We start from the raw sequence: 27,116 nt of genomic DNA on the forward strand, positions 1-27,116 counted from the left end.
CCAGCCTCAAGCTCCCACAGCGTGCGGATCCGATTGGAGGAATCCCTTTGGCTGACCCACGTCCTGCCAACCCCCGACCCTCTCCAAGTCCTCACCCAAAAGGGCACCAGGAGAGTGACTCTGAGGGTGCTCCTAGTGCACACGAGGGGCCAGGCCTTCCTGAAGGCAGGAACGACTGGGCTGGACAAAGAATACACACTCACATGGCAGTTAACCCTGAGGCTCCCAGGAACGTCAGTAACTGCAGCCCCCTGAGGTGGAGCTCTTCTTTGGAGCGTGGCCACCTGGTCGCGCACAGCCCGCTCGGAGCAGGAAGGACATCTTACTGAGGATGATGAGGTCAAGCTAACCTGCTGTAGAATCTCCACTGGAAGCCATTCATCCCACTTCACCTCTCCCACTTCAAAGCCTACCTGCCCTCACTCAGATATTTACCCTTGGAGCGATTAAGTCATTCATCTTTTCTATGCTCTCCTTAGCTGCTCTTTTTCTCTTTTTAGCTGACAAAAGAGCAGATGTGATTTAAGCCAAACGTCAATATGTCAAACATTAAATATCCATTCCCATGCAGCGCGTGGTGTGTATGATCACCTACTCTGTTGTAACAAATGCAATGTTAATTAACTTGTGTACAGAACTTACCCAGAACTGACTGGCGCGGTACAGAGCATGCACACAGAGCAGAGGGCTTAGAGCAGCCGCTCAGCTGGGGCCTTTGTCTAAGAGGCTGTGAAGGGCCAGCCTCCACAACACAAGTGCACTTTCTGCAGAAAGGAGCTACCAGCTTCTTCGGCAAGGAAACGGGAGACGTGATTACGCGAAGTAGCCCTTTCGCAGCTGGACAGGCTGTGCACCCTCTGTGGCATCAGCCAGCAGGCCGCGGTGCTGGGGCAGAGGCGGAGGCAGAAGCCCCTTCCTGCAGGCAGGAGCACCCGTGCCACCGGGATTGCCGTGGGGACGCTGCGCCAGCCCGAAGCCCCCCGGAGCACCGGACCTTCCGAAGGCGGTGTCCAGGCCTTTGAAAGTGTAAACCTGCGTGGCTAAAGCAGAGAACGGCCGGGGGTCAGACCCGGGGCAGCAGGCGCAGGAGGCCACGCCCTCCGCCTTCCACTCCTCGGCGATCCCAGAGCCCGCGGGGCGCGCGCCGGCCTGGGGCTCCCGAGCAGTTCCCTGGGCCCCAAACAGGTCATAGGGACCCTTTCTGAAATCCTGTTCTGGAAACGAAAACCTCCTGGTCGTGCTACTTACGGCTGCTTCGCCCTGTTTCTTTCAGATACCATCGTCCTGATCGCCTCCATAGCAGTAGTTTCTGCCAAAACTCAGGGTAACATCTTCGCCACGTCGGCGCTGCGCAGCCTGCGTTTCCTGCAGATCCTGCGCATGGTGCGCATGGACAGGCGCGGCGGCACCTGGAAGCTGCTGGGCTCCGTGGTCTACGCGCACAGCAAGGTGGGGGCCCCGCCCCGCCCCGCCCCGCCCCGCCCCGCCCCGGTGCGGGCGGGCTGTTCGTAACTTCCTCCCTGGCTGCCGCCATAGTGACTAAAGCCGTCCAAAGCGAGCTTGATCTTTTCAGTAACTGCTTAAAGCAGCGGGGGACACGAGGTGTAGTGGATCATGTGAAAGTCATCATAAATAGCCAAGCAGTAGTCAAACACGTGGAATCATGCTTAGATTTTTTTTTTTTTCCTTTTTCAAAGATCTTTCACCTCTAAAAATCTCTCATTCCTTTTATATCTAGGAATTAATCACCGCTTGGTACATAGGATTTTTGGTTCTGATTTTTTCGTCTTTCCTTGTCTATCTGGTGGAAAAGGATGCCAATAAGGAATTTTCTACATACGCGGATGCACTCTGGTGGGGCACGGTGAGTATAAGAATCTGGTTTTATTTATTGGATGTTGTGAGATGTTTCCTTTGAATGTAGTGTAGTGATTCCCATGAGTGGTCTCAATAAAACTATGAACTTCCAAAAGGGAGTTAAGTGAAAATATACAGCACTTATAATTATCTAAAGAGTTTCCCCTGTTAAGTGCAACAAAGTTACGTTCTCTTACAAATCATCAGTAGTATTTCTTGCATGCTAGACTGTTGCCAAAATAAAGACAAGTAATTTTTTAACCGTGATTAAAATGTTCATGGGCTTGTTCGTTTTAACTTTGTGGAGCACAGCTTTAAAGTGCAAATGGTTGCATTGTTTTGCCGCTCATCAAAAAGTTTATCTGAGGTTTTAAAAAAAAGAAAAGAAAAAAGGAATACTAGCTGAATGAAAGAAAAGTAAAATTATGGTACAAAAAGGGAAGAAGAGAAGAGTGGTAACCATCTGTGAGATCAGAGACTATAGACCCTGAATTTCAAAACTTTCCACTCGTAAACCTCTTTTTCCTTTATATTGTTGTTAAAGGATAGTTTTCCAAACAAATGAAAGTAAAATCATGACTCTCATACAGGTAGAAAATAAACATATCCTAAAGATTTTATTTAAACTTTTAAGTATTCAAATGAATGTGCAAGCAGAGGCACACCTGGCTTCTTCCACAGTGAAAGAGGAAAATCAGAGGAACCCACACCAGGCAGAATGTACCTACACGTCTATAGACAAGAATTATTTTGCGTTGCTACTACAACTTATGTAGTCCTAAAATAGCTCAAAGGCCTGAAAGGTGCAGAGCCCGCCCCGTAAAAGCAGGAACTGAGAACCTGGAAGAGTGTACTCTAAACAACACATAGTTTTCCATCAAAGCAAAAATTGTCTTTACAGTGTAAAGAATCTATAAAACAGTCGATGAAACGTGTACCCTATTAAGAGTGTCATAGGACAAAGGAGTGCTTTATGCAATGTGTAAACTACATTCTTTTAAATTCTATTCCTTAAAACATTCCAAAAGGGTGAAAATACAAGAGCAGTTATAGTTGTTTGAAGACTTTCCCTGTCTCTTTGGTCCAACAAATTTGTTCTCTTACAAACCATCGGCAGTATTTCTCGAGTGCTAGATTGTTGCCAAAATAAAAATCTGTCATCTTCTTAAACTGTGGTTAAAACGTTGGTAAGTTTGTTTGCCGGTTTGCTTTGTGGAGCAGGGGTTTAAGTTCCCAATGGTTGCGTTGTTCCGCCGTTTGTCAGAAGCTCATCAGTGAGAACTAGAGCTCTTGTCGAGGACATGGGTAACTCGTCAGGGCCTGTAGTAAGCAGAACTCGGTATGTGCGGGTGTTGTATAGCACCAATAATATGAATAAGAATCAAAAATATATCCATCTGAAGATTCAGATTTGTTTTCCTTAAATTATCAGCGTTAAATGTCTCCAAGATTGTGCCACTGACAACAAAGCATTCTGTTGGTTTAACAGTATGGTTTCCAACTCCTTCCCCTACCCCACAAGCAATAATGGCCACTTTGAAAGGAGGAAAGTGGAAAACCCAGAGGAGAGCAGTCATCTGACGTTCTTAAAATACTTCTTATGTGTAGAGAACAAATGAAAATCTATGACTCGTGGTGGGATAAACTGTGTAAACTGAGCAAACAGGAGGCTTTTCTAGCCAGCAAGGGGAAGACAACTGATTAACCCAGGCTTCAAAGCAGCGATTTGAATTGAAGTTTAGATTTTGCGCCTCTGTGATAATTCTAACGTGCGTGAGTGACGGGACACTCGGGAGCCCCTTCTCCTCTGAGGTGCATCTGTTGGTGGGTCCACCTGGCAGCTCTCTGGCCTTCTGGCCTTCCGTCTTCCTTTCTCCTTCCTGCTAATCAGAAATGCTGCATTGTGAGTTGAACACTGTGTGGGAAGCTCTGAATGTGCCTCTCACTTAGTCACCAGCTTGTTTCTTTTGCCAGAACAACCCATGTAGCAGGTTTCCAAAGGTCATCTCTGTTTGTTTCAGGGAAAAGCAACATCTGTTTATTGATTTCATTCCAGTAGTGCTATTTGACTGAAGTTTAACCTGTACTTAACAGGATCTTTGAATGGCCTAATTATGTCTCTTTAAAAAAAAAAAATCTAGCCTTGAATACAAGAGTAAAAATTTTCTAAGGTGTTGAGCTTCTAGCAATAAAAAAAGGCCTTGTTGGTCCACAGTGGGTTTGTTGATATTAACTGACTCATTCATGAAATCGTCTGAAGCCACAAAAAGCAAACAAGAGAACTTACTAGTTCTATTCCTTATAAGAACATACTAGGTCTCCAGTGTGAAGTAAAACAAATTTAAAATACTGACTATACCTTTTATTATATGTTAATGAAGACCTTAATGAAATCTGTGTCTGGATACTTTTTAGTTAAAATTGTCCATGTTCCAAGTGAGAGAGTGGCATGGACATATATACAGTACCAAATGTAAAATAGATAGCTAGTGGGAAGCAGGTGCATCGCACAGGGAGATCAGCTCGGTGCTTTGTGACCGCCTAGAGGGGTAGGATAGGGAGGGCGGGAGGGAGACGCAAGAGGGAGGAGATATGGGGATGTATGTATACATATAGCTGATTCACTTTGTTATACAACAGAAACTAACACACCAGTGCAAAGCAATTATACTCCAATAAAGATGTTGAAAAAAATTAAAATAAAGATAAAATTGTCCATGTTGCACGTAATGGACACCTTGCTAACTAAGGAAGTATCCAGAATACATAGGGAAGTGAAACCATCCTGAACTGGAGTGTTTCTTAGTGCTAGGCTTTGGTGAAAAAAAAAAAAAAAAAGTAAATCCTCATTTATTTAAAAAAAAAATGCCGGAAGTATCGACATTAGTATAAAATGCCATTTGTAGGCTATGGATCCAGTGTCCCAGTGAATTCTAAATATTAAATACGAAACCCCTTCCATTAAGAAGGTACTGAGGGCTGTACCCAAACCAACTGCAGGAGGAACACATAGTGCCATCAGCACTGCTCAGAGCCAATAACAATTCAGAGAACTTTGATACCTGAAAACAATTCCATACTAGCGAACAACAGTACTCAGCCCACTGAGTAAGTGGGATAATCGATACAAAGGGCTGGTCCTAAGCGCATGGCAGGTACCCAACCACAGATGCGGCTGCCGTGGATGTGAGGTGGGAGAACCGCTACAGCCAAGGAACACAGAGCAGTACCTTCCTGGCACACCCACGGCTTAAGCGCAGAAGGGGCGTGGGAACTGGGGTTTCAATGAAAAGATGTTCTGGCTGCTGAAGGAGCAACTGAAGAGGAGTTGATGACAGTGGACGTGCGGCGAGGGAAGGGAGGCTGAGGCCCCAGCTGTGGCTCCGGGACAAGAGGACCTTCTGGTTGCTGGGTGGAGTTCCATTTAATGTTATTTCCTATTATTATTACCCTCCTTTCCAGTTGCTTTAGGTTTATTCTGAAGTAATTTAAAAACAGGTTTTCCCGCAGTTACTTTTGATTATGATCTCCTTCTTTCCTGTTATTATTTTCTTCCTTTTGATTGGCTGAAACAACTTAAGATCCCATCCTCCTGAAGTAATTTTTCCTGGTAATGACCTATTCTTGAAGGCCAGCTTGTCTTTCTATTTACCACTATTCCTGTGACAAAGACAGTGTTACGGGTTTTTTTAAAGACGCAAACAACAGCAGATGGTATAAATCTACTCTTGAGCAAGCAGCTGAAAACTACAGCCTCCACCTGAGACCTGTGATTGAGATGATTCCTTCAGGCATGTAGAGGATTTGGTGTCAGCCAGAGTTAGTCCCAGAATTCATGCTAAAGACCTGACAGTCTTTCTCCAAGCATCAGTATAGGAGGCTCTGCATTCAACAGGTTGTACAGCCCAAATATATGCCATGAGTTTCATCCCCCTGCAAAATCTAAGAATAAGAAATGGTGCACATTTGTGGAAAGAGCTAAGATACCCTTGTCACTGATAACATCTGTTACCCTTCCAAGAATCAACCCTCCTTCCATCAGGTTCACCAGGACAAAATGTTTTCTGCCACCTCATATAAGCTGTGGCTTTCTGATTTAGTAAATCTGCTGGTACAGTTAATTAAAGTTGTGTTCCTTACTACCAATGCATTACCCGATGGTATCCAAGCCTTACTTTACTTCTAACCATTCAAGATTATTAACGACCAAGTGAAAACTGAGACACACATACCCCAGCCATTACCCCCCAAAACAGCCGAGTGGTTAATAACCTCTCCAAGTGCCACGCCTACCTTAAGGGCGTTTATGGGGTATACTGGTTATAAGTCTCTGTGGGGAACTCTTTCCTAAGATGTCTGTTCCTTGAAAATTGTCACCGCACACGCGACTCCGGACACTTTTGCTCAGTATTACTCCATAAGCACTGAGCACGTGCTGTATTGAAAAAAAAAAACGTATTATAGTCAGGAGACCAGGGTTCCAGCCCCATTGTTAGCAAAGGTGTGATATTAAGCAATTATTTAACATCTCTGTAAAACTGAGAAAAGAATAGTACCCAAACACAAAGTTGCTGTGTGTATTAAATGAGATTAGGACATATAGATGTACTTTATCAAGCACTAGACAGATGTTAGTCACCACTGTTACTACATATTTGACCACAGTCCTGGAAGAACAGTATGGAATGCTAATGCCCTGAGCTCCCTGCCACAGCAGAACCCAAATTTTATGATGCCACCAACACAGGAGTTTCTGATGTTTGAAGATCAAAAATCTTTCTGATGTACTAGTTCAAGGTGACCAAATTTCAAAATTGGCTGTGCAGATTCTGTGACTACCCACTATCTGAAACCGTATGCTCAGGAAGTGGCCCAAAGAGAAGAGAAGGGAGAAGAGAGACTCGAGAGAAGAGAAAAAGAGCAAAGAGGAGGAAAGGGGAAGGGGGGGGAGGGGGGAAGGAAGAAGGGGAGGGGATGGAGAAGGAGATTGTTGACAACTGTCAACATGAATCTTCTTCCCTTAAAGGACCCCCTTAGGAACCTTCGTGCATTGTTGGTGGGAAGGTAAATTGGTGAAGCCACTATGGAAACCAGTATAGAGATTCCTCAAAAACATTAAGACTAGAGGGCAGACAGCAGAAACAAGAAGAACTACAATCCTGCAGCCTGTGGAACAAAAACCACATTCACAGAAAGATAGACAAGATGAAAAGGCAGAGGGCTATGTACCAGATGAAGGAACAAGATAAAACCCCAGAAAAACAACTAAATGAAGTGGAGGTAGGCAACCTTCCAGAAAAAGAATTCAGAATAATGATAGTGAAGATGATCCAGGACCTTGGAAAAAGAATGGAGGCAAAGATGGAGAAGATGCAAGAAATGTTTAACAAAGACCTAGAAGAATTAAAGAACAAACAAACAGAGATGAACAATACAATAACTGAAATGAAAACTACACTAGAAGGAATCAATAGCAGAATAACTGAGGCAGAAGAACGGATAAGTGACCTGGAAGACAGAATGGTGGAATTCACTGCTGTGGAACAGAATAAAGAAAAAAGAATGAAAAGAAATGAAGACAGCCTAAGAGACCTCTGGGCCAACATTAAACGCAACAACATTTGCATTTTAGGGGTTCCAGAAGGAGAAGAGAGAGAGAAAGGACCAGAGAAAATATTTGAAGAGATTATAGTCAAAAACTTCCCTAACATGGGAAAGGAAATAGCCACCCAAGTCCAGGAAGCACAGCGAGTCCCATACAGGATAAACCCAAGGAGAAACACACCAAGACACATAGTAATCAAATTGGCAAAAATTAAAGACAAAGAAAAATTATTGAAAGCAGCAAGGGGAAAAATGACAAATAACATACAAGGGAACTCCCATAAGGTTAACAGTTGATTTCTCAGCAGCAACTCTACAAGCCAGAAAGGAGTGGCACGATATACTTAAAGTGATGAAAGGGAAGAACCTACAACCAAGATTACTCTACCTGGCAAGGATCTCATTCAGATTCGATGGAGAAATCAAAAGCTTTACAGACAAGCAAAAGCTAAGAGAATTCAGCACCACCAGACCAGCTCAACAACAAATGCTAAAGGAACTTCTCTAAGTGGGAAACACAAGAGAAGAAAAGGACCTACAAAAACAAACCCAAAATAATTAAGAAAATGGTCATAGGAACATACATATCAATAATTACCTTAAACGTGAATGGATTAAATGCTCCAACCAAAAGACACAGGCTCGCTGAATGGATACAAAAACAAGACCCATATATATGCTGTCTACAAGAGACCCACTTCAGACCTAGGGACACATACAGACTGAAAGTGAGGGGATGGAAAAAGATATTCCATGCAAATGGAAATCAAAAGAAAGCTGGAGTAGCAATACTCATATCAGATAAAATAGACTTTAAAATAAAGAATGTTACAAGAGACAAGTGAGGACACTACATAATGATCAAGGGATCAATCCAAGAAGAAGATATGACAATTATAAATATATATGCACCCAACATAGGAGCACCTCAATACATAAGAGGCAACTGCTAACAGCTATAAAAGAGGAAACCGACGGTAACACAATAATAGTGGGGGACTTTAACACCTCACTTACACCAATGGACAGATCATCCAAAATGAAAATAAATAAGGAAACAGAAAAAAAAAAACAACATTAAGACTAGAACTACCACTGATCCCTCAATTCCACTCCAAAGAGAAGAAAAACACTAATTGGAAAAGATATATGCACCCCATGTTCATAGCAGCGTTACTTACAAATTATGGAAGCAACCTAAGTGCCCATCAGTGGATGAATGGAGAAAGAAGATGTGGTACATAAATACAATGGAATATTATTCCGCCATAAAAAGAATGAAATCTTGCCATTTGCAACAACATGGATGGACCTAGAGGGCATTATGGCATGTGAAATAAGTCACAGAGAAAGACAAACACTGTATGATGTCGCTTATATGTGGAATCTGAAAAACAAAACAAATGAACAAACATAAAGCAGAAACAGAATTACAGATGTAGAAAACAAACAGGTGGTTGCCAGAGGGCAGAGGGGAGGGAGAGGGAAGAAACAGGTGAGGGAGATGGAGAGGTACAAATTTCAGTTGCAAATAAATGAGTCCCAGGTGTGAAAGGTTACTGTGTGGGAAATATAGCCAGTAACTATGTGATGTCTTTGTATGATGACATCATAACTAGACGTATTGTGGGGATCATTTTGAAATGTTATAGAAATACCAAATCACTATGTTGTGTAACAGGAACTAGCATAGTGTTGTAGGTCAATTAGACCTCAAAAACAAACAAACTCATAGAAAAAGAGATAAGATTTGTGGTCACCAGACGGTGGGGAGTGGAGGGGAGGGGAGATTGGATGAAGGTGGTCAAAGGTACAAACTTCCAGCTATAAGTACTAGGGATGTGAGGTACCACACGGTAGGTATAATGAAGACTGCTGTACATTTTATATGAAAGTTGTTAACAGAGTAAATCCTCAGAGATTTTAAAACAATAGAAGTATTTTTCCATTTCTTCAATGTTGTATCTGTACGAGACGATGGGCGGTCACTGAACTTAGTAAGGTAATCACTTCATGCCGTGTGCAAGTCAGAGCGTTGTGCTGTGCACCTTGAACGTACACGGCGCTCTGTGTCAACAATGTCTCAATAAAACTGGAAGAAAAAATAAATAAATAAAATTAAAGACAAGTTTTTTAAAAAGACCCTAAGGGGGAAATTATGCTGTGAGGTGGAAGTCTACAGATAGTACATTCTTAGTTGTTCACATGAATGCATTAGCTATAAACTACTATTCGTGACTGTATCCTCAAAACCAGACCAGTAAAAGTTTGTTGACTTGTTGCTTGAAGAAAAGAAGGTAAAATTTATATCTCCTGGTCTCAAATTAATTCTGCTACTGAAAACAAACAAATAACTGTAGCCCAACCAGTGTTTAAATTATAATCTGAACACAGCATCTGCCATCTCATTAAAGGAAAAAAAAAAAAAAAATCAGGAAAGCCTGGGCCCGAACTTGCATTTGTTTTGCAGTTTTATTCCTGAGGAAGAAATACTTGATGCTTGAACCCACTAAGGTGCGCCGAGCTGACCTCCGACTTTGCCACCACAATTACACCTTCATGCCAATATTGACAACCCACCGACTTTCAGAGAATACCGTTTCTCACCTGCATGACTGCAGTTGAGCTCCAGGGCAGGAGGGCGAAACTGTATCTGAGCTGCTCCCACCCGCCACCCCATCGTCCAGTAAACGCCCAGCTGCAGAGACAGCATGAACCACGGGCATCGCTGAGCTGAGCTGCTGCAGCAGCAGGTCGAGTGGGCCTGTCCCTCTGCGTCCTGGTCTGTCCTGTCGGGCTGGCCTGCCAGCTTCCACCTCCGGTCATAAAGTGTGACAGTCAGTGCGCCCTCTTGCTCAACGCAAGTATCACTTCGCTAAAGCTGCACTGAAAGAGATATTGGAACTTTTTTAAAGTTTATCTTTTAATTGTTCAAAGTAAATTCAAAACTTCATGACCTTTCCAATGATACTGTCAACACCATGGTCAAAAGTCAATGAGTAGAAAAAAAAAAAAAAGTCAGTGAGTAGGAATCGATAATAAATATGTACATAAATAAATACATAAATTTTTTAAATTTCACCATCCAGCAGATGTTAAGCAGCATAGCGCCTATAAGCCCTGGAAGTCGTCAAAAATGGAATTACACCCAGTACAGTGGGTCTCCTCCAGGCGTGATTTCCGCCAAGCCCTGCAGATCACACGTACAGACTACCAAGCAGGTGTTCCTTCCGGGAGCTCCCGAGGAGCTGGTGTCTTCGGGGCTCTGTGTGAGCCGACCTTCCTCTGACTTGACATCCAAATGAAACCATCACTGCCTCTCAGCCACCGGAGCTTCTCGTGGCTTCTGGAAGACAGAAGTGGGTGCACTGCTGAGCCCCAGCTCCTGTGCCAAAGAGCAGCTCAGAACCCTTCACAGGGCCTGCCAGGTGCTTGGACCAGAGGAGAGCCGTAACAGCTGCAGCGTGGCACCTCGAGGACAGCCTGACCTGAAAGTCAAGATATCAGCGACCTTCCTGCAGGCCTCACCTGGGAGGGTTTGGGCGAATGCAGCCGCCGTTGCCTTAGAAAGCTGGCAGCCACATCAAGCAGGTGGGTCAGTGTGATGCCCACTGTTCAGAGCAGGAGGCCCAGTTGTCCCCGTTGCAGCCACGAGAAGCGAAACAATCTGCCTTCCAGGCAGGAAACGAAGGAACCCCCGCCCCCCTCCCTGACACCCTGTTGCCGGATCCTTCCCGAGCCTCGCCTGGCAACAGAAGGCCCCTCTGCCCTCAGCCAAGCAGCACCCCAGCGACTGTGAAGTCGGGCGGGCGGAGGAAGCGGTTGCCACCAAGCTGGGCAGCTGGTAGCTCCAAGTCTTGCAGAGCCCAGGCCCCGGCGGCATGGGGAGCAGGTGGGCGGGATCCCCACCATCCCCCGGGACCCCAGGGGCGGCTCTCGGGGCTCATGACACCTCATCTCCCCGCCGGCTGCCCTGTAAGAGAGACAGCCTGAGCTCAAAGGAGGGTGCGGGCACCCTTTACTGTGTCTTGAGGCAGCGGGTTAAAACCCACTCTGAGCACTGAGCCAAGGAGAACAGCTCAGATGTGTGATCGGAATGGAAAGCAGACGGAGAAATGCAAAGTTATTGCTGTGACCCAACCATGACATTTCTTCTTCCCTTTATTATTATTAATAAACTACTGCAAAGTATTAAGCTATCTTGCAGGAAAGGTATAATAGATTAAAATCTTTCCCACATATTTAAAATTAGGAACCTGTAATAAAATGGAGCCAGGAATGCTGCTTCTGCAATCTCAAGGAATCCCTTCAAGAATCCTCTACCCATACTGCTGGTGGCATGTGATTCACTTGGCTGCTGGGTTCTACTGCCAGTTCCCTCTCACAGCCTCACAGCCTCACAGCCTGGGCCTTTCCTGTTCCAGGCCCTTTGCTCCCCACAGGTGACCCTCCTTGTCCTTCACTGCTGACGGGAACTGGCCTGAGCGTTTCCAGCCCTGCCCTCCTCTCACACTGCCAAGGCTAACCCTCCACCGTGCCCTTGACCCTATGTCCCCTCCTCCTCGGGTACCCCCCCATCATAAAGCTCCCACCCTCTCCTCCTCAGCCTCAGCCTCTCTGCAGACAGGCACAAACACATCCTAGAAAGCACCCACTCACGTCAGAGATTTCCAGGAGTTCTGGCCCCATATTTCTCATTCTGTTGCCAATGTTCTTGAAAGAATTCTTTATTTATTTACTAAATATTGATTGAGTTCCTCTTACTCTGGTGGCAAACATCATGCTGGATGTTAGAGAGAAAACAAAGAATAAAGACACGGTCCCTCCTTCTAGTAGAGGAAATAAGGACCCCTCCCCAGAGGAAAGTAGAGCAGTAGTGGACTACCCCTCATGATAAGTGCTGACAGGAAACGAGCAGGACAGAGAGAGACCAGAGGCCGCCTGTGGACAGTGGGCAGGGGAGGCCTCTCTGAGGACAGAGTGTTTTGGATAAGACCTGAAGGATGAGAAGGAACCCCAGGAAGACTGGGGACTGAGGGAGCAGAGTGTGCAAAGGCCCTGTGGCAGGATAGCCTGGCCCGTTGGAGGAGCTGAAAGGACACTGTAGTTAAAGTGCAGTGAGCAAGGGGGGACCAGGGTGACTTTGGAGACTTGGGCAGAGACCAGGTCACGAGGTGCATAGCTAGGAGCTTAGAATTTATTCTGTATTTGGTGAATAGCCATGGAAGGATTTTTAGAGAGGAGTAAGAAAATAATAGCCCTTGCAGGTGTGCAGAGAAGGAACTGAGAGAGGCCAGAGCAAAAGCAGAAAGAGCAACTGAGAGACAGCGGCTCATGATGCCCATGAGCTAGGACACAGGGGCAGCCTCAGGGTGCACGGCGGTGAGTGTGCAGGCAGGTGTGGTGTATACACGACGGTGCTACTCAGCCATGAAAACGAGGAAACCCTGTCGTCCGCGACCACGTGCATGGACCTTGAGCGCCAAGTGAAACAAGGCGGACAAAGACAGAGACTGTGTGATCTCACTTATATGTGGGAGCTTACCAAAAAAAAACCACGGAAAGAGATGATATTTGCGGTTACGAGAGGGGCGGGGAGTGGAGGAAGGTGGTCAAAAGGCACCAACGTCCAGTTATAAGATAAACTAGTAGCAGGGGTGTTAGGACCACGTGGTGACTGTAGTTAACGTTCCCATATGATACACAGGAAAGCTAAGAGAGTAAAGCCTAAAAGTTCTCATCACTCTTTTCTTTCTCTGCATCTCTATGAGATGATGAATTTTCACTAACCCTGTTGTGGTCGTCATTTCACAGTACGTGTCAATCAAACCATCATGCCATACACCTTAAACAGTGATGCATGTCAACCATTCCTTAATAAAACTGGAATAATTATCGTCTAAGAAAAAAAGAGGCTGCTCTAGCAACCCGACCTGCGGTGGTGGCCGTGATGACAGAGAGAGGCAGTGGGGTTGGGGACATCAAAGCAGCGGAACCTGCTGAGGGACTCAGAGAGACGCCTGCGGGGAGGGGGCAGCAGCGGTGCCCCGAGGCTTCTGATGGAGCGGCACGGTGGACGGTGGGGCTCTCGACCAGGAGGGGGTGTCATCGGGGAGCGGCGGGTTTAGGATGATACAATTTCTGTTCTAAACATGTTCAGTTTATTTTTTTTAATTTGTTTCACATCCTTTAATTCACAACACCTGCTTTTATTTTATTTTACTTTATTTATTTTTTTGGCCATGCAGCATGCGGGATCCTAGTTCCCCGACCAGGGATCCAACCCGCGCCCCCTGCAGGAGAAGCGTGGAGTCTTAAGCGCTGGACCGCCAGGGGAGTCCCTAGACATGTTCAATTTAAATGACTGTGCAGCATCCCAACAGAATTACCCGCTGCAGACGTGTGAATCCAGAGCTCAGAAGAGTGGTCTGGCCTGGAGGTAGAAACTCAGTGTGTTCAGCATAAAAATGGTATTTATAACCCATGAGAGCATTTCACGTCGCTGGGGAAGAGAGAGAACGGAGGGGACAGGGGGAAGGAAAGTTACAGAAGAATAGAATTTTTATTTTTTTATAAAGTTATTTATTTCATTTACTTATTTTTGGCTGCGTTGGGTCTTCGTTGCAGTGCACGGACTTCTCATTGTGGTGGCTTCTCTTGTTGTGGAGCACAGGCTCTGGTGCGTGGGCTTCAGTAGTTGTGGCACGTGGACTCAGTAGTTGTGGCTCACGGGCTCTAGAGCGCAAGCTCAGTAGTTGCGGCGCACGGGCTTAGTTGCTCCGCAGCATGTGGGATGTTCCCGGACCAGGGCTCGAACCCGTGTCCCCTGCATTGGCAGGCAGATTCTTAGCCACTGCGCCACCAGGGAAGTCCTGAGAAGAACAGAATTTTTAAAAGACCCAGAAGCAAAGCTTAAGAATCCAATATTTGAAGGTTGGCTGGAGTAAGAGGAGCCACATAAAAGGAGCCGCCAAAGATGTAAAAGGAAAACCACAGAAGTGAGGAGAGAGGAGAGGGTCTAGGAAGGGGTGGTCAGCTGAGCCGAGCGCTTCTGGAGGGTCTCCATCACAGAGTGTCTCTTCTTCCACCATTTCTGCCTCTCAATTTATTGGCCCTCCTTCAAAGCCCGGGGAGGACAACCTGCCCAAAACCGCCGCTGTTAGACATCACCAGTGACCCCTGTCTCCGTGTCCACATCTTTTCTCAGTCCTCATTCTCCTTGTTTTCCCTGAGCCTGTGGCATCAGGGCTCACCTGGTCCTCTGTGAAACTCTCTTCATTGAGTTTCCGTTTATATAACCCATTCCTAGTCCTCCTACTTTTGAAGAACCGTATTCTCCTCTGACTTTCCTTTCCCATCCGTCCCTTACATGTCTGTGTCTCCTGAGGAGGTGCCCTTGGCCCCTTCTTTGCACCCTTTGCAACGTCATTTCTTCACAGAGCTTAAAGGGTCGCTCGGTGCCCTATTCCAAAACCCAGATTTCACTCCAACCTCAGTCTCTCTCAAGACTCAAGCTCTCCTTCTTAATGCGTTGCTCAGACATTTCTAGATCAGCGTCATACTGATAGTTTAAAAACCCTCACTTGAAAGCCACTCTTCTTCTTTGCTCCAAACCCTCGTCTTTCTCATTATCATATTTCTATTTATGGGGCAGTCATCTTCCCAGTTGAAACTTTCAAGTCATGTAGATTTCGTCTTCCCCTTCCTCTCAGACACGCTTCTATTGAACTTCCTCTCAGCGCATCTCTTTACTCTCCACCCCGTACTGCCCCACTCCCGCTGTTCCGATTCAGTTGCCCCATCGTTCTGCCAGATCAGGCAGAACCTCGTCGGTCCTGGAGCGGAGCCGGGGCTTTGTTCCAAGGCACATGGGCAGCCCCTGGAACAGTTGACCATTGGGGAGACATGACGCAGGGATCATTTTTCAAAGATACTCCCTGGTCCAGCTTCAGCGTAGCTGGTTAGCCTCTTCTTCAGACCCACTGTGCTCCGGCCCAACTGAATACACGTTCCAGAACCCACCCTGTTTATTTCACCGCTGTGCAGCTGGTCACCTGTTTGCCCTCCCTAGATCACTCTATCATTTCTGCCTCTCAAAATATTACCTCTCCTTCAAAGCCTGGGTATGATGACATCTTCCCAACACAGCTTCTTCAATACCTGAAGCTGGTAATAATCTCTTCTTTGAATTTGAGCAGCAAATTATTTCGTGCATTCATCCTAATACCTGTCTTGCCCTATTCTGCGTTTTAATGATTTGTGTGTGACATATCTCCCCTCTTACGCCATAAATATCTCAGGACAGGAGCTATGTACCTCTCATTTTTGTTCCACTACAAATCAAAACACATACCTTGCACACACCAGACCTTCAGGAAATGCCCGCCAAAGAAATAAATGGACAGCCTGAATTAACATAAATGATTGTTTTGTGTACTGATCCAGTCCTAAATCCATAGTGCTATCATTTCTGTATCACTGATGGTTATCCACTTACTATATAATATAGCCTTTCTTTGAATGCACTTAGAAAAGATGGAAAATTGTGTTATAAGGGAGGAACAAGTATGTAGGTTATTCCCTTCCTTAAACAAAGAGAAGTTCTGTTATGCGTCATGGAAAATTAAAGCACAGTAATAAAATGCACCAACCAGACTGGTTGAATGATGATTTAGTGGAAACGTTGCTTTGCCTCCTGTTCATGGGTCCTGACTTTCCTCTCAAGTACTTAAGCTGCACGTCCTATTTATTTTGTTTTCAGATAACGTTGACCACAATTGGCTATGGAGACAAAACCCCCCTGACCTGGCTGGGAAGGCTGCTCTCTGCAGGCTTTGCACTCCTGGGCATTTCTTTCTTTGCGCTTCCTGCTGTGAGTATCTTTGCAAAAATTAAGCACTTTCAGTTGGATCTTGGTGGTTTATTAGCACGAGCTTTCACAAAACGGTATGCCCTAGAACATAGCTATAGCGTTTACTAATATCATTTTTCTGATGTAATGTTGACTTTTCTATATGTATCTAGTTGGATAATTTATAAAATATGGTCTTCCCTTGGAGTCGCTTAACCCGAGAGTTTTATACCAGCTGAGGCTTTAGGACCAAATGATAATTCAGGCCACACCACCTCTCAGGCAACAGGCTACTAATACATTGAAAATATGTGTCAAGATTTAAAGATAGCCTCCTCTTGAACTGATGGCTCCCATTAGGTGCATAAGGTGTGCACGCCTGAAGAGATGCATGTGCCCACGTGGACTATCTACCTCTCGGATCCACTTGAGTGAAAAGCATACGAATTTAAAGGGTTTTTAATGTGTCAGATGATTTATTCCTTGTGTCATCATTGATTTTTGCTAACAACCAGTTTCTTATCAGAATGACGAACACACTTACCTTCTCTTAAGCTTCTGATTATTTTCTCCGTACTGGATGAAGCCTTCCTTTCTGATTGTTTTATCCTCTTGTGTCTTCAAAGGCACTTGGTCAGAATATTACAACTTGCCCCCCTCCCCAAGATCTCACTTTTGGCTTCCCCTTGTTGGAGAGGAGGCGACAAGCAGGACTGTGAGAGCCGTGGCCGCCGTCCCGCTTAGGCAACAGCAGCCTCGGTCTTGCCCCAGACACAGGCTGACTCACGTCACAGCCTCTGCTGCAGAGACCCCGGGGCACCCCTCCCAGGAGCCAAGGGGGTGGGGCCTTCAGCACCACAGCCTGTAGCTGCGGGGCTCCCCCTCTGCCTGGGACCCCTTGTCCTTCCCGTGGCCAGTGCTCAGCTCCAGACTGACCAGCTGGTTGCACCCCGGACCATCCAAGGGCAGAGAAGGGGCCCAAGAGACCACGCGAGAGCACGGCATCAGACCCCGCTTTGAATCCGGGTTTGTCATGTGCTACCCACGTGTGATTGTGTTGGTTTGCTAGGGCATCACGGACTGGTAGGCTTGACTTAAACAACAGAACTTTGTTGTCTCGTAGTTCTGGAGGCTGGAAGTCCAAGATCACGGAGCTGGCAGGGCTGGTTCTTTCCGAGGGCTGCAAGGGAGGATGTGGCCAGGCCTCTTCCAGGGCTTGTAGACGGCCGTCTGATCACTGTGTCTTCACATCATCTTCCCTCTGCCCATGTCTGTGTCCAGATTTCCTCTTAAAAGGACACCAGGGGGGCTTCCCTGGTGGCGCAGTGGTTAAGAATCCACCTGCCAGTGCAGGGAACACAGGTTGGAGCCCTGGTCCGGGAAGATCCCACATGCCACGGAGCAACTAAGCCTGTGATCCACAACTGCTGAGCCCACGTGCCACAACTACTGAAGCCTAGAGCCCATGCTCTGCAACAAGAGAAGCCACCGCAATGAGAAGCCTGCACACCACAACGAAGAGTAGCCCCCGCTCGCCACAACTAGAGAAAGCCCGCGTGCAGCAACGAAGACCCAGCGCAGCTAAAAATAAACTAATTAATTAATTAATTAATTTAAAAAAAAAAAAAAAAAAGGACACCAGACATACTAGGTTAGGGCCCACCCTAATGAGCTCACTGTCACTTGATCACCTTTGTAAAGACCTTTTCTCCAAATAAGGTCACATCTGAGGTCCTGGTGATTAGGACTACAACCTATGAATTTTGGACACAAGTCAGCCCGTAACAGAGACCCTGAGTACATTTCTTTATCAATATCAGGTAGGAAAAATTATCACACCCAGAGAAAATCTGTTAAGAGCAATGACGTTAAGTCAGGTGCTTGTCACAAAGAAAATTTTCATGATGTATGTGTTTCCTGCTGTGACAAAATGAAGCAGAGTCCAAAAAGTGTCTCACTTATCCAGAGTCAACTGAATCTGGCAACCTCAGCAATTCAGACCAGGGCAGAGACCCACTCAGTAACCAGATTCCCTACAGGAAAATACCTTTAGAAACAGTAAAATGCAGTCTCGTGCTCTTTTCGCAAAATAATGGCACAGAAGATCTGCCTCTGTTGTGTTTATACTTATCCTGAGGCCACACATGTAACAACCCGTGTGATCCCTCGAAGAACTACAGGCAGGGAAGGAGGCCCCCTCTGGGCTGTTCCCCCCTCTGGGCTGTTCCCATGGGCACCCGTGTATGTGCCGTCCTCCCAGGAGAGCCTCGAGGCTCGTTCATAACCTTTGCTTAATTTAGAGAAATGTCTGGTAAACTGAGCTCTGTGGTTTCATACCTCTGAGGACTATAGACAGCAACGTAGAAGTACGGTGATAGAACACACAGTAGACCAGAAAGAGGTAACAGCAAGGGAGGGAAAAGAAAAGGGTAAGAAGTGAGCAGACATAAGTGTCCAAAGGTGTAAAGACCTGGGCCACTTGGCCTGAAGGTCAGCCCACCTCCGGGCGCTGCTGCTTCCGCCCGGCGAGACACCCTGACTCCATCCCGAGACCGTGGACCATCACAGGAGGTTCAGTTGTGTGGCTCTTAGGTTAAGGGTCAGAGACTAAGTGGTCTTTCTTGTAAAGGTTTCCCCATAAAGTGATTACAATTTTATATGCAAATTAAATTCATACATGTTGGAGATCTGAACATCTTGCTTGCGTAGAACACGCCCTAACAGTGCCAAGCAAAGTAGGCTTCACCATGGATCTTTTTACTGCAGCCTCACGTTAGGTACTGAGTTCTTACTTGAATGAAAGACTCAGTGGCTCCCGCATACCTTTAATGAAACAAGGTGGCTGGAAATGCCATTATGTCTTGTGCACCCGTGGGCCGGCAGGGGTGTCGGATTGAAATTAGGAGAACATATTGGCACTTTGCTAAGAAAAGTCAGAGGTGGATTGTGGCCCATCCCTGTTGGAGGTCCTTCTACCCAGGAAACCGAGGACCAAGAAAGAGAAGCTCCTTTCCCCATCTTTCCCTCAAAGCAGAAGGACTCTCCCGCACATCACAGAGTCACACAGACCTCCAACTCCACCAGGGGTCCCCTTCCCTGAGACCCCTGCCCAACCTCGCCCTGCGGGGCAGGCCTTTCTCCACCTGCGGAAGCCCCTTACCTCCTGCTGAGAGGATCTTTCTGTCTAGCCTGTTCGCCAAGTGCAGGGCTGGGGGACACAGATAGGCTCTTCTAATCTGGAAGGGAGTATATTTTAACTATAATTAAACAAGGGATAAATATTTTAAATACTGACCAATACATGTTTTCTTTCTATTTGGTGTTTATGTAGTACTTCTAAAACTTAAAACCTCAAAATTTAAGTTATCTGATCTTAGGAAATGAATTAAAACAAAAATCAGTTTCTGAGACTTTGTATCTATCAGTATGGATACTGGAAGGAAGGAATAGCACGTAAGTTATATTTACATGTATATATACTTATGTAACTTATGGGATATATATGTAACATAACAGGCTTTATTTTACCAGCCTTGTGTTTCTGTTTCTGAGCGGGGGACGGAGGGAGGTGGGGCAGGATTGGACAGCAGCCGTAAGAAGACGATGAGCAGAGCTGGTGCAGTGACTGCTGTAATGCACAGTCTGGCCAGGAGACATGCAGACGACATTTGCCATCTACTAGCGAGTGTTTCTAAGCACTGCCAATGTGATTTTCACCACACTGTAGTTTGTTTGGCAGGTGGTAAGTTTGTGCTATGTAGGGCCTGGCCTGTCTTCATTTTCCAAAAGGGATCTAACTCTGAACTTCATATTTATATAATGAATGCTCAAAAATGGTAGCTATTGCTGCTAACTCAATGCCTGTAAAATCTAAATTATGCTTCCTCTAAGTAGATTATACACATCTATGCATATAATATAAATACATAATATACATACTATAAATATATGCTATAAATTCTGCTGTTTCATAGTCTCTTAACATGTTTAAACTTCATGAAAAATGACATTAGAAGGAAAATAATTAAATTTTTCCTAAATGCTCTTAAGGAGCCGCAAGAAATTTAGGAGTTATACATAACTAAGAGTTGATTTGGATTTGGAAACAGAAGGCCATTTTTATAACCTCTAAATGGAGGGAAATGTGGTTTAAATCTACACATAAGATCCTACAGACCAGGTTTTCATAGAGCTTGGTTTGCTCGGTCACAGCCTGCATGAGGTGAGGACCTCAGGCTGCACAGTCACTAAGGGAGTGAGATGGAACAGACCTCAGACGCCGTTCCTCATCTCACGGTGCAGCCCCTCGTCCTGACCGATGGGGGAGTCGGTCACTGCTCATTAATGGCAATACTGTCGTCATCGTAACTGCATTTTAAACAGAATTGTGTTATTTATTATCTGGTCATTGTCACAGAGGTACTCAGAATTGTGGAATCTCAGGATGAGAAGGAAGGTTAAAGGTTACCTAGAACCCAAAAATGTCCTCGCCAAGTTTTCATCCACTGAGACCTAACACCTCCCAAGGATTAGACCCATCACCCCCTTGAGCAGCCTGTACTATCTTTGAGTGACTTCAAACATGTGAAGAAGAGAAAAATAGGCGGTCCTTACCTGTGGCAAATACTGACTTAGAGCTTATAAAATGCCCGGCTGTAACCTAAGGGTTAGACACCTTGAAGTTTCATAAGAAGCTAATAACTTACAGCTAGCAACTAAAATCCCAGACTTGAAAGCAGAGGGGCTCCGCGTCCCACACCAATAAAGTGGAGGCTTAGAGACAAAGCCCGGAGACTGAACTGAGCAAACTCCAAAGCCAGCCTCAACTCAAGGCTGAGACGAAGCATCTTGATGCCACAAATTTAGACCAAAGCAGACTGAAAAGAGGGGCCGTATCAGAGAGCCGAAACTTTGGCAGGTGGAGACAGTGCGCAAAAGGAAGCAAACCAGCCAAAAGCTAGCATAAACACAGAAGGGACCGCTCGCTTACCAACCCCAGATCCGACCGGTGAGCCAGGACCAAGAGGGCAAGTCACGCTCAGCGTGTGCTGTTAAGACTCAGGTAGACAGGAAGGTGCTTTGCATTGACCTGTGCTCTTGCCTTTACTGGACACACACGCAAAACGGCAAACCTTCTACGTCTCCAAAACTGAGTGCGTGTCTGTCTCATCTGGACAACTGTCCTTCCCCACGGTTACTTTCCTTTGGTCGGTGTAGAATTATAGCATCGCTGAGGATTAACCTTAAACGCTCCCTCCCCCACCATTTCGTGAATGGAAAGTATAAAATCAGGTAGTGTCGTCAGAGTTCTAGGAAAGCTCCCACATCCACATCCGCGAGACAGTTAACAGCCCCAAGTTCTCATCCCCCTCTGTCCACCACTGGATAGGACCATTCTCTCTGACTTAGGCGTAAAGAAATGCCACAGAGAAGGCCACGCAAAAACATTTTTTAAAATGGTGATTTTTATTTGGAATTGTGGTGACTCCTCCTACCGCATAAGAGACCGTAGGGCCTGGTGACTTCCGGAAGGGCAGACGTCCTTCTGCCTCCTGCCCAGCTACTTGCCGTTGGCCGACGTGTTATAGTAGAGGAAATCGTGTTTGTTTTAATGAGTTTAGGGACAGGTTGCATACTGTTCGCCTCTTCTCAGACTCTCCTTAGAGGGTTTTTTTAAAAATATTTGTATTATTTAACGGTGTTTGGGGGAAAAAAATTTTCAGCGCTATTTCCGTATTTTGTTGCAGGGCATTCTTGGCTCAGGTTTTGCATTAAAAGTACAAGAACAGCACCGCCAGAAGCACTTTGAGAAAAGAAGGAACCCAGCTGCCAACCTCATCCAGGTAAACGTCAGTGTACTGGGGAGACGGCAACACCTGTTTCTGCAGGCGCTGGGTCGTGGGCCGGTCCCTCTGTGCCCTTGCTTAGGGGAGCTGCTCTTTGGTTTTGTTTTTAAAAACGAAGCTGGAACTTAATGTACAGTCTTAGATTTGGTCAAGTGCTCCCCACTCCCAAACAGAAAAGAATACTATGTATTTTCAGCCAACGGTCCACGCTCTGTTCGGATTAACTAACGGCACCAGCAGAGCCATGCCGGGGCCAGCAGTCGTGTTGCTCCTGGAATGCCCTAGTATGTCTCATGAATTACTTGGTGAAGGATCATTGCTCATTCAGTGATGGAGCGGAACACAGCATCAGTGCCTGCCTTGCAATTACCTTCTGCTGCCAGATGTGTGCCACCGTTCTGAGGAGCAACGTACTTGTTTAGAATGTCAGGGTTTAGTACTCGTGGAATCACTTGTAATGCCATCTAGAGCAATAACTGGAAATTCTTATTTTAAGAGCTGGAATTATGGGATACATCGATGTTTGAGCATATGAAGTAGTAAGCATATCATTTGAAGCTAAGTCATAATACATAGGTTGTTCAGCATTTAATCTTCGTTTCAATAACTCAGGATTTGCTTCAGCAGTAAAAGGAATGCTTCTGCTTTTGCCGTCCATACCTTTTGGGAGTAGAACCACCCTAGAAACAGCTTAAGAATGACAAAATATGTTTTCCTCTAGATCCATGCTGTGAGTTCGTGTTTAATTGTAGACAACATGATTATATAACATCCCTCCATGCCAGGCAGCGGACGCCCCCGACCTGCAGAACCAAGGGGCTCAGGGCGGTGACTGAGGTTCCTGCTACAGTAGCGGGCCCGCTGTTCTCACGTACCTTGCAGGTTCCCGTCAGGGGTGGAGGGCGGCAACCACGACACAACCCCCGACCCCGCAGGCTCTGCCTGTGGCCGCAGGGTGGGGGGAGGCGGGGAGGGGCTGCATCAGGAAGGAGACCCCTTTGTATCTGTGACTAAATGAGGGTATTAGTGTTTAGAGCAAGCTGTGCTGTGACTCCTGACCGTTGCACATGACGTGTAATGCACGCCACTGAGAGGCTCTAGTTTTAAAAGTTCCGGGTTTTAAAGAGGCGCCAAAGATAAAGTAAACTTTGTTTTGCTGAAGGAAAGATCCCTGAGTCGTAGGAGTTGAAGATCTGAGGCCGAATGACAGGGCCATGATGAAAAGGGGCGTCACGCACGCCGGGGTGCACACAAAATGCCCCAGCAGAGAGCCTCCACCCTTTGGCGCTTCTTAACTGCTTATGAGGTGTCCCCATACTTCTAATGCACTTTTTTTAATTAATTAATTTATTTATTTTTGGCAGTGTTGGGTCTTCGTTTCTGTGCGAGGGCTTTCTCTAGTTGTGGCAAGCGGGGCCACTCTTAATCGCGGTGCGCGGGCCTCTCACTATCGCGGCCTCTCCTGTTGCGGAGCACAGGCTCCAGACGCGCAGGCTCAGTAGGTGTGGCTCACGGGCTTAGTTGCTCCGCGGCATGTGGGATCTTCCCAGACCAGGGCTCGAACCCGTGTTCCCTGCATTGGCAGGCGGATTCTCAACCACTGCGCCACCAGGGAAGCCTCTCCTTGCTATTTTTATCTTTCAGTTGCTCTTTAACGTATTCACCTTTCAGTTCTGGAAGAATGCTTTCCGGCCTGTGAATGCAGAGCTACTCCCTGGGTTCCTTGCATCCATTCGGGCAGCAAGCCCTGTCCACGCAGGGAACCAGTGGTACACCTTGCACATACCTAGGCTGCCTGCTCTCAGGAGCGTGGCCGTGCTGTCGGCATGGATAAAGTTCAAACTTATTTAAGATCCTCGCGAAATTATTTACTAGCTTTTTGTATTGTATGTTTTCTCAATCAGCATGTACTCGAAGTACAACCACTTCTGTGTACAGATCCTTGATACTTCTGGGTATAAAAGGGGACTGCATCAAAAAAATCTTAGACCATCGGCTGTCCTGTTGGAAAGTGAGCCCTTTGAGGAATTTCTGAGCCGTGGATCCCTTGTGATGACACAGAGCTTCCAGCTCTGCAGCCCAAAACAGTTGCCAAGAGCTGCAGGTGGCTGTTTACGTTTAGAAATTCAGTTCCTGGGAGGCACCAGCCACGTCTCAGGTGTTCAGTAGCCATACACGGCTACTGGCTATCATACTGCACAAGACAGATACAGAGAATAGTAGGAGGGACTTTGTGATCTATCTCACCATTATTAACTAGCAAATTGTGCAAAAAAAAAAAAATTTCCAATTGAACTTGAAAACAGATTACCATTCCTGCAGGCAGTCTTTGGACCGGAGGCATTTATACCAACAGCCTTTGGCCAACAGCCAAAGCAAGGCAAGGCCTTCCTCTGAGGTCAGCCGTAAAAAGCGAAGAGGCTGATTGCAAAGTTTACTTAAAGATCTAGATTTTTATTTTATGGAACTGAGTTACTTAATATATATTGCGATCAATAATTGAACTTGTACCAAGGGAGGTAACTGTGGAGTGAAATCATTAATTGTTTTTTTACTTAAAACTCTAAGTTCTGAACAAAAAAGAATATAAAATGAAAGGCTTGAAATGTTCAAGAATACCTTTAAATCTAATCATAGTTTCATTAATTACCAATTTAAAAAGTGATTGTTCCTCTGTCCAAATGTAATTTATTAGACATAAGAATAATGATATAATTATTAAATGTATTCATTGTTTTTCCTTGCTGTAACCCCTAGCCAGAAGTCAGGGCTTTAAGCTTTAGATTATAGATTGTAGACATTTATTTTAAGGATGCTTTAGATTAAGCAACAAGCCTCATTTGCTGATCCATGCATTTTCTTACGCAATAAACCTGCCTTGGTTTGCTGATCACACAAAGCATCAAGACCAACACCAGTCTCATTTGTTTGGAGCCAGAGCTGCTGTCTTCGTAAAGGGCACTGGAGATGCCCAGATTGCTTTGTCGTTCAGTCGGTGAGACAGCTAAATTAACCAGCATTTCAGGGTTTTAGGGAAAAGTTTACAACCCCAGCAGCTTGCAGTAAACTCAGTTGTGTCAACATCTTTGCATGATTCATTTAAATTAACTTTTCCTTTCAAGCGGAGCAGTCTAGGAAAAGAAAGCAGCCCTCAGTAACGTTTTGAATACCTGCCCCAATGTCACCACTTTTATTAATAATGCCTAAGACTTGTGAAGTGCTTCTGTTCACAAGTGTGCAGAGTATTTCTGCTATATTATGTCACTTGATCCCCAGGACAAGGCTAGGGACTTGGCAAGAGGTAGGACTCAGGTCCCTGGTGTCGGAATCTGAATCCAGCACTCGAAGCCTCACATATACATCACTGAAGCCTGGGGATTAGCGTTTCAAGATCCTTCAGAAGTTCTGTGTGAGCGGTTTCCTTCTAGAGAGGCTGGACCAGTTCAGGGTGGAGCCAAGGTGCTTTATTGGAAACAGAAACAGGGGAATTAAGTACAAGTTTGTGAAATGAACGCTGACAGGTGGGCTTATTTTCCTGAGGGAAGAGAGTAGAAGACGCTGCTCTGGGGAAATTAGTTGGCCCAAAAGAAAAACAAATTATATATTGAAACTTTGGCTTCCTCTAGTGAAAGAACTGAGCCTTCCAAAGTGAGGCCACTAAAATAAACTCAAGCCACATATACAGAGCTTATACAGCCTTTGTAATGCTTTAATCATGAATAAGGACAGATTCAGAAAAAAAAATTCCTAGATGTGGAAAACGTGAGAGCAGAAAAAGAAGAAAACAGAAAAGGAGGTAAAACTGTGAAAATCTCCCCCAAAATAGAATGAAAAGACAGAGATGAAAAATAAAACAAAAAACAGTAGGAAAATTGGATGACACTTCCAGGAGATCAGATATTCAGCCAACGGAAGTACCTCAAAAAGAATACAGGGAAACTAAGTGTGGAATTTTATCAAATAAATATTATATTCTGGTTCCCCAAAAATGAAGGGCAGGAGGGGCCACAGTACAAGGCCCCCCAAGGACCCAGCACTGTGAACAAAAAGGCTTCACACTGAGGACGCCCGTGTGAAATATGAGAACTCCTGCAAGAAAGGGGATCCTAAATGCCTTCTGAGCAGAACATACCCAAACGGTCCAGAATCTGCATTGCATGGACTTCTCATTAGTAACGTTAAAATTAGAAGACAGTGGAACAATACTTTCAAAATTATGGAGGAAAATTATCTCCAATCTAGAATTCTATATTCAACCAAATTATTCATGGAGTATGGGAGTAACATGAAGACTCTTTCAGATATGCAAAACCTCAAAACTTTACCTACCATATACCCTTACTCAAGAAGCTAATATCACATCTTCTTTATCGATTCATCTACCGATGGCACTTGGGTTGCTTCCGTATCTTGGCTGTTGTGGATCATGCTGCAGTGGACATGGGGGTGCAGATATCTTGTTTTCATTTCCTTTGGATATATACCCAGAAGTGGGACTGCTGGATTATATGGCTGTTCTATTTGTAATTTTCTGAGGAGCCTCCATACTGTTTTCCTTTGCAGTATATATACACAATGGAATATTATTCAACCATGAGAAAGAAGGGAATCCTGCTATTTGCAACACACGGATGGACCTTGTTATTATGCAGAGTGAGAGAACCAGACAGAGACAGACAAATACTGCATGGTCTCACTTATATGTAGAATATGTAGAATTTTTTATATGACTTTAAAAAAAATTTTTAAGTCAACCTCCTAGAAACAGAAGCAAAAAGTGGTTGCCAGGAGCTGGAAGGTGGGGGAAATAGGGTAAAAGGGTACAAACTTTCACTATGAGATGAATATGCCCTGAGGATGTAATGTGAAACGTGGTGACTATAGTTGATAACAGTGTTGTATAATTGAATCTGCTAAGATTGTAGAATTTAAATGTGCTCACACCAAGATTAGATACC

At 45.4% G+C, this 27,116-nt stretch overlaps 1 protein-coding gene across 4 annotated transcripts in view; it reads left to right on the forward strand.

The window, feature by feature from the left end:
• Positions 1–27,116, forward strand: part of KCNQ5 (potassium voltage-gated channel subfamily Q member 5) — a 567,647-nt gene that overhangs the window by 461,041 nt on the left and 79,490 nt on the right. For all 4 annotated transcript variants that reach the window (XM_082405058.1, XM_082405060.1, XM_082405059.1 and 1 more), the window contains exons 4-7: positions 1,274–1,449; positions 1,739–1,864; positions 16,223–16,333; positions 22,060–22,155. In XM_082405058.1, coding sequence (XP_082261184.1) covers positions 1,274–1,449; positions 1,739–1,864; positions 16,223–16,333; positions 22,060–22,155 — 509 coding nt within the window. The remainder of the gene's footprint in view (positions 1–1,273; positions 1,450–1,738; positions 1,865–16,222; positions 16,334–22,059; positions 22,156–27,116) is intronic.

The sequence above is a fragment of the Balaenoptera borealis genome, assembly GCF_965194805.1.
Source record: "Balaenoptera borealis genome assembly, chromosome: 9".
NCBI lineage: Eukaryota > Metazoa > Chordata > Mammalia > Artiodactyla > Balaenopteridae > Balaenoptera > Balaenoptera borealis.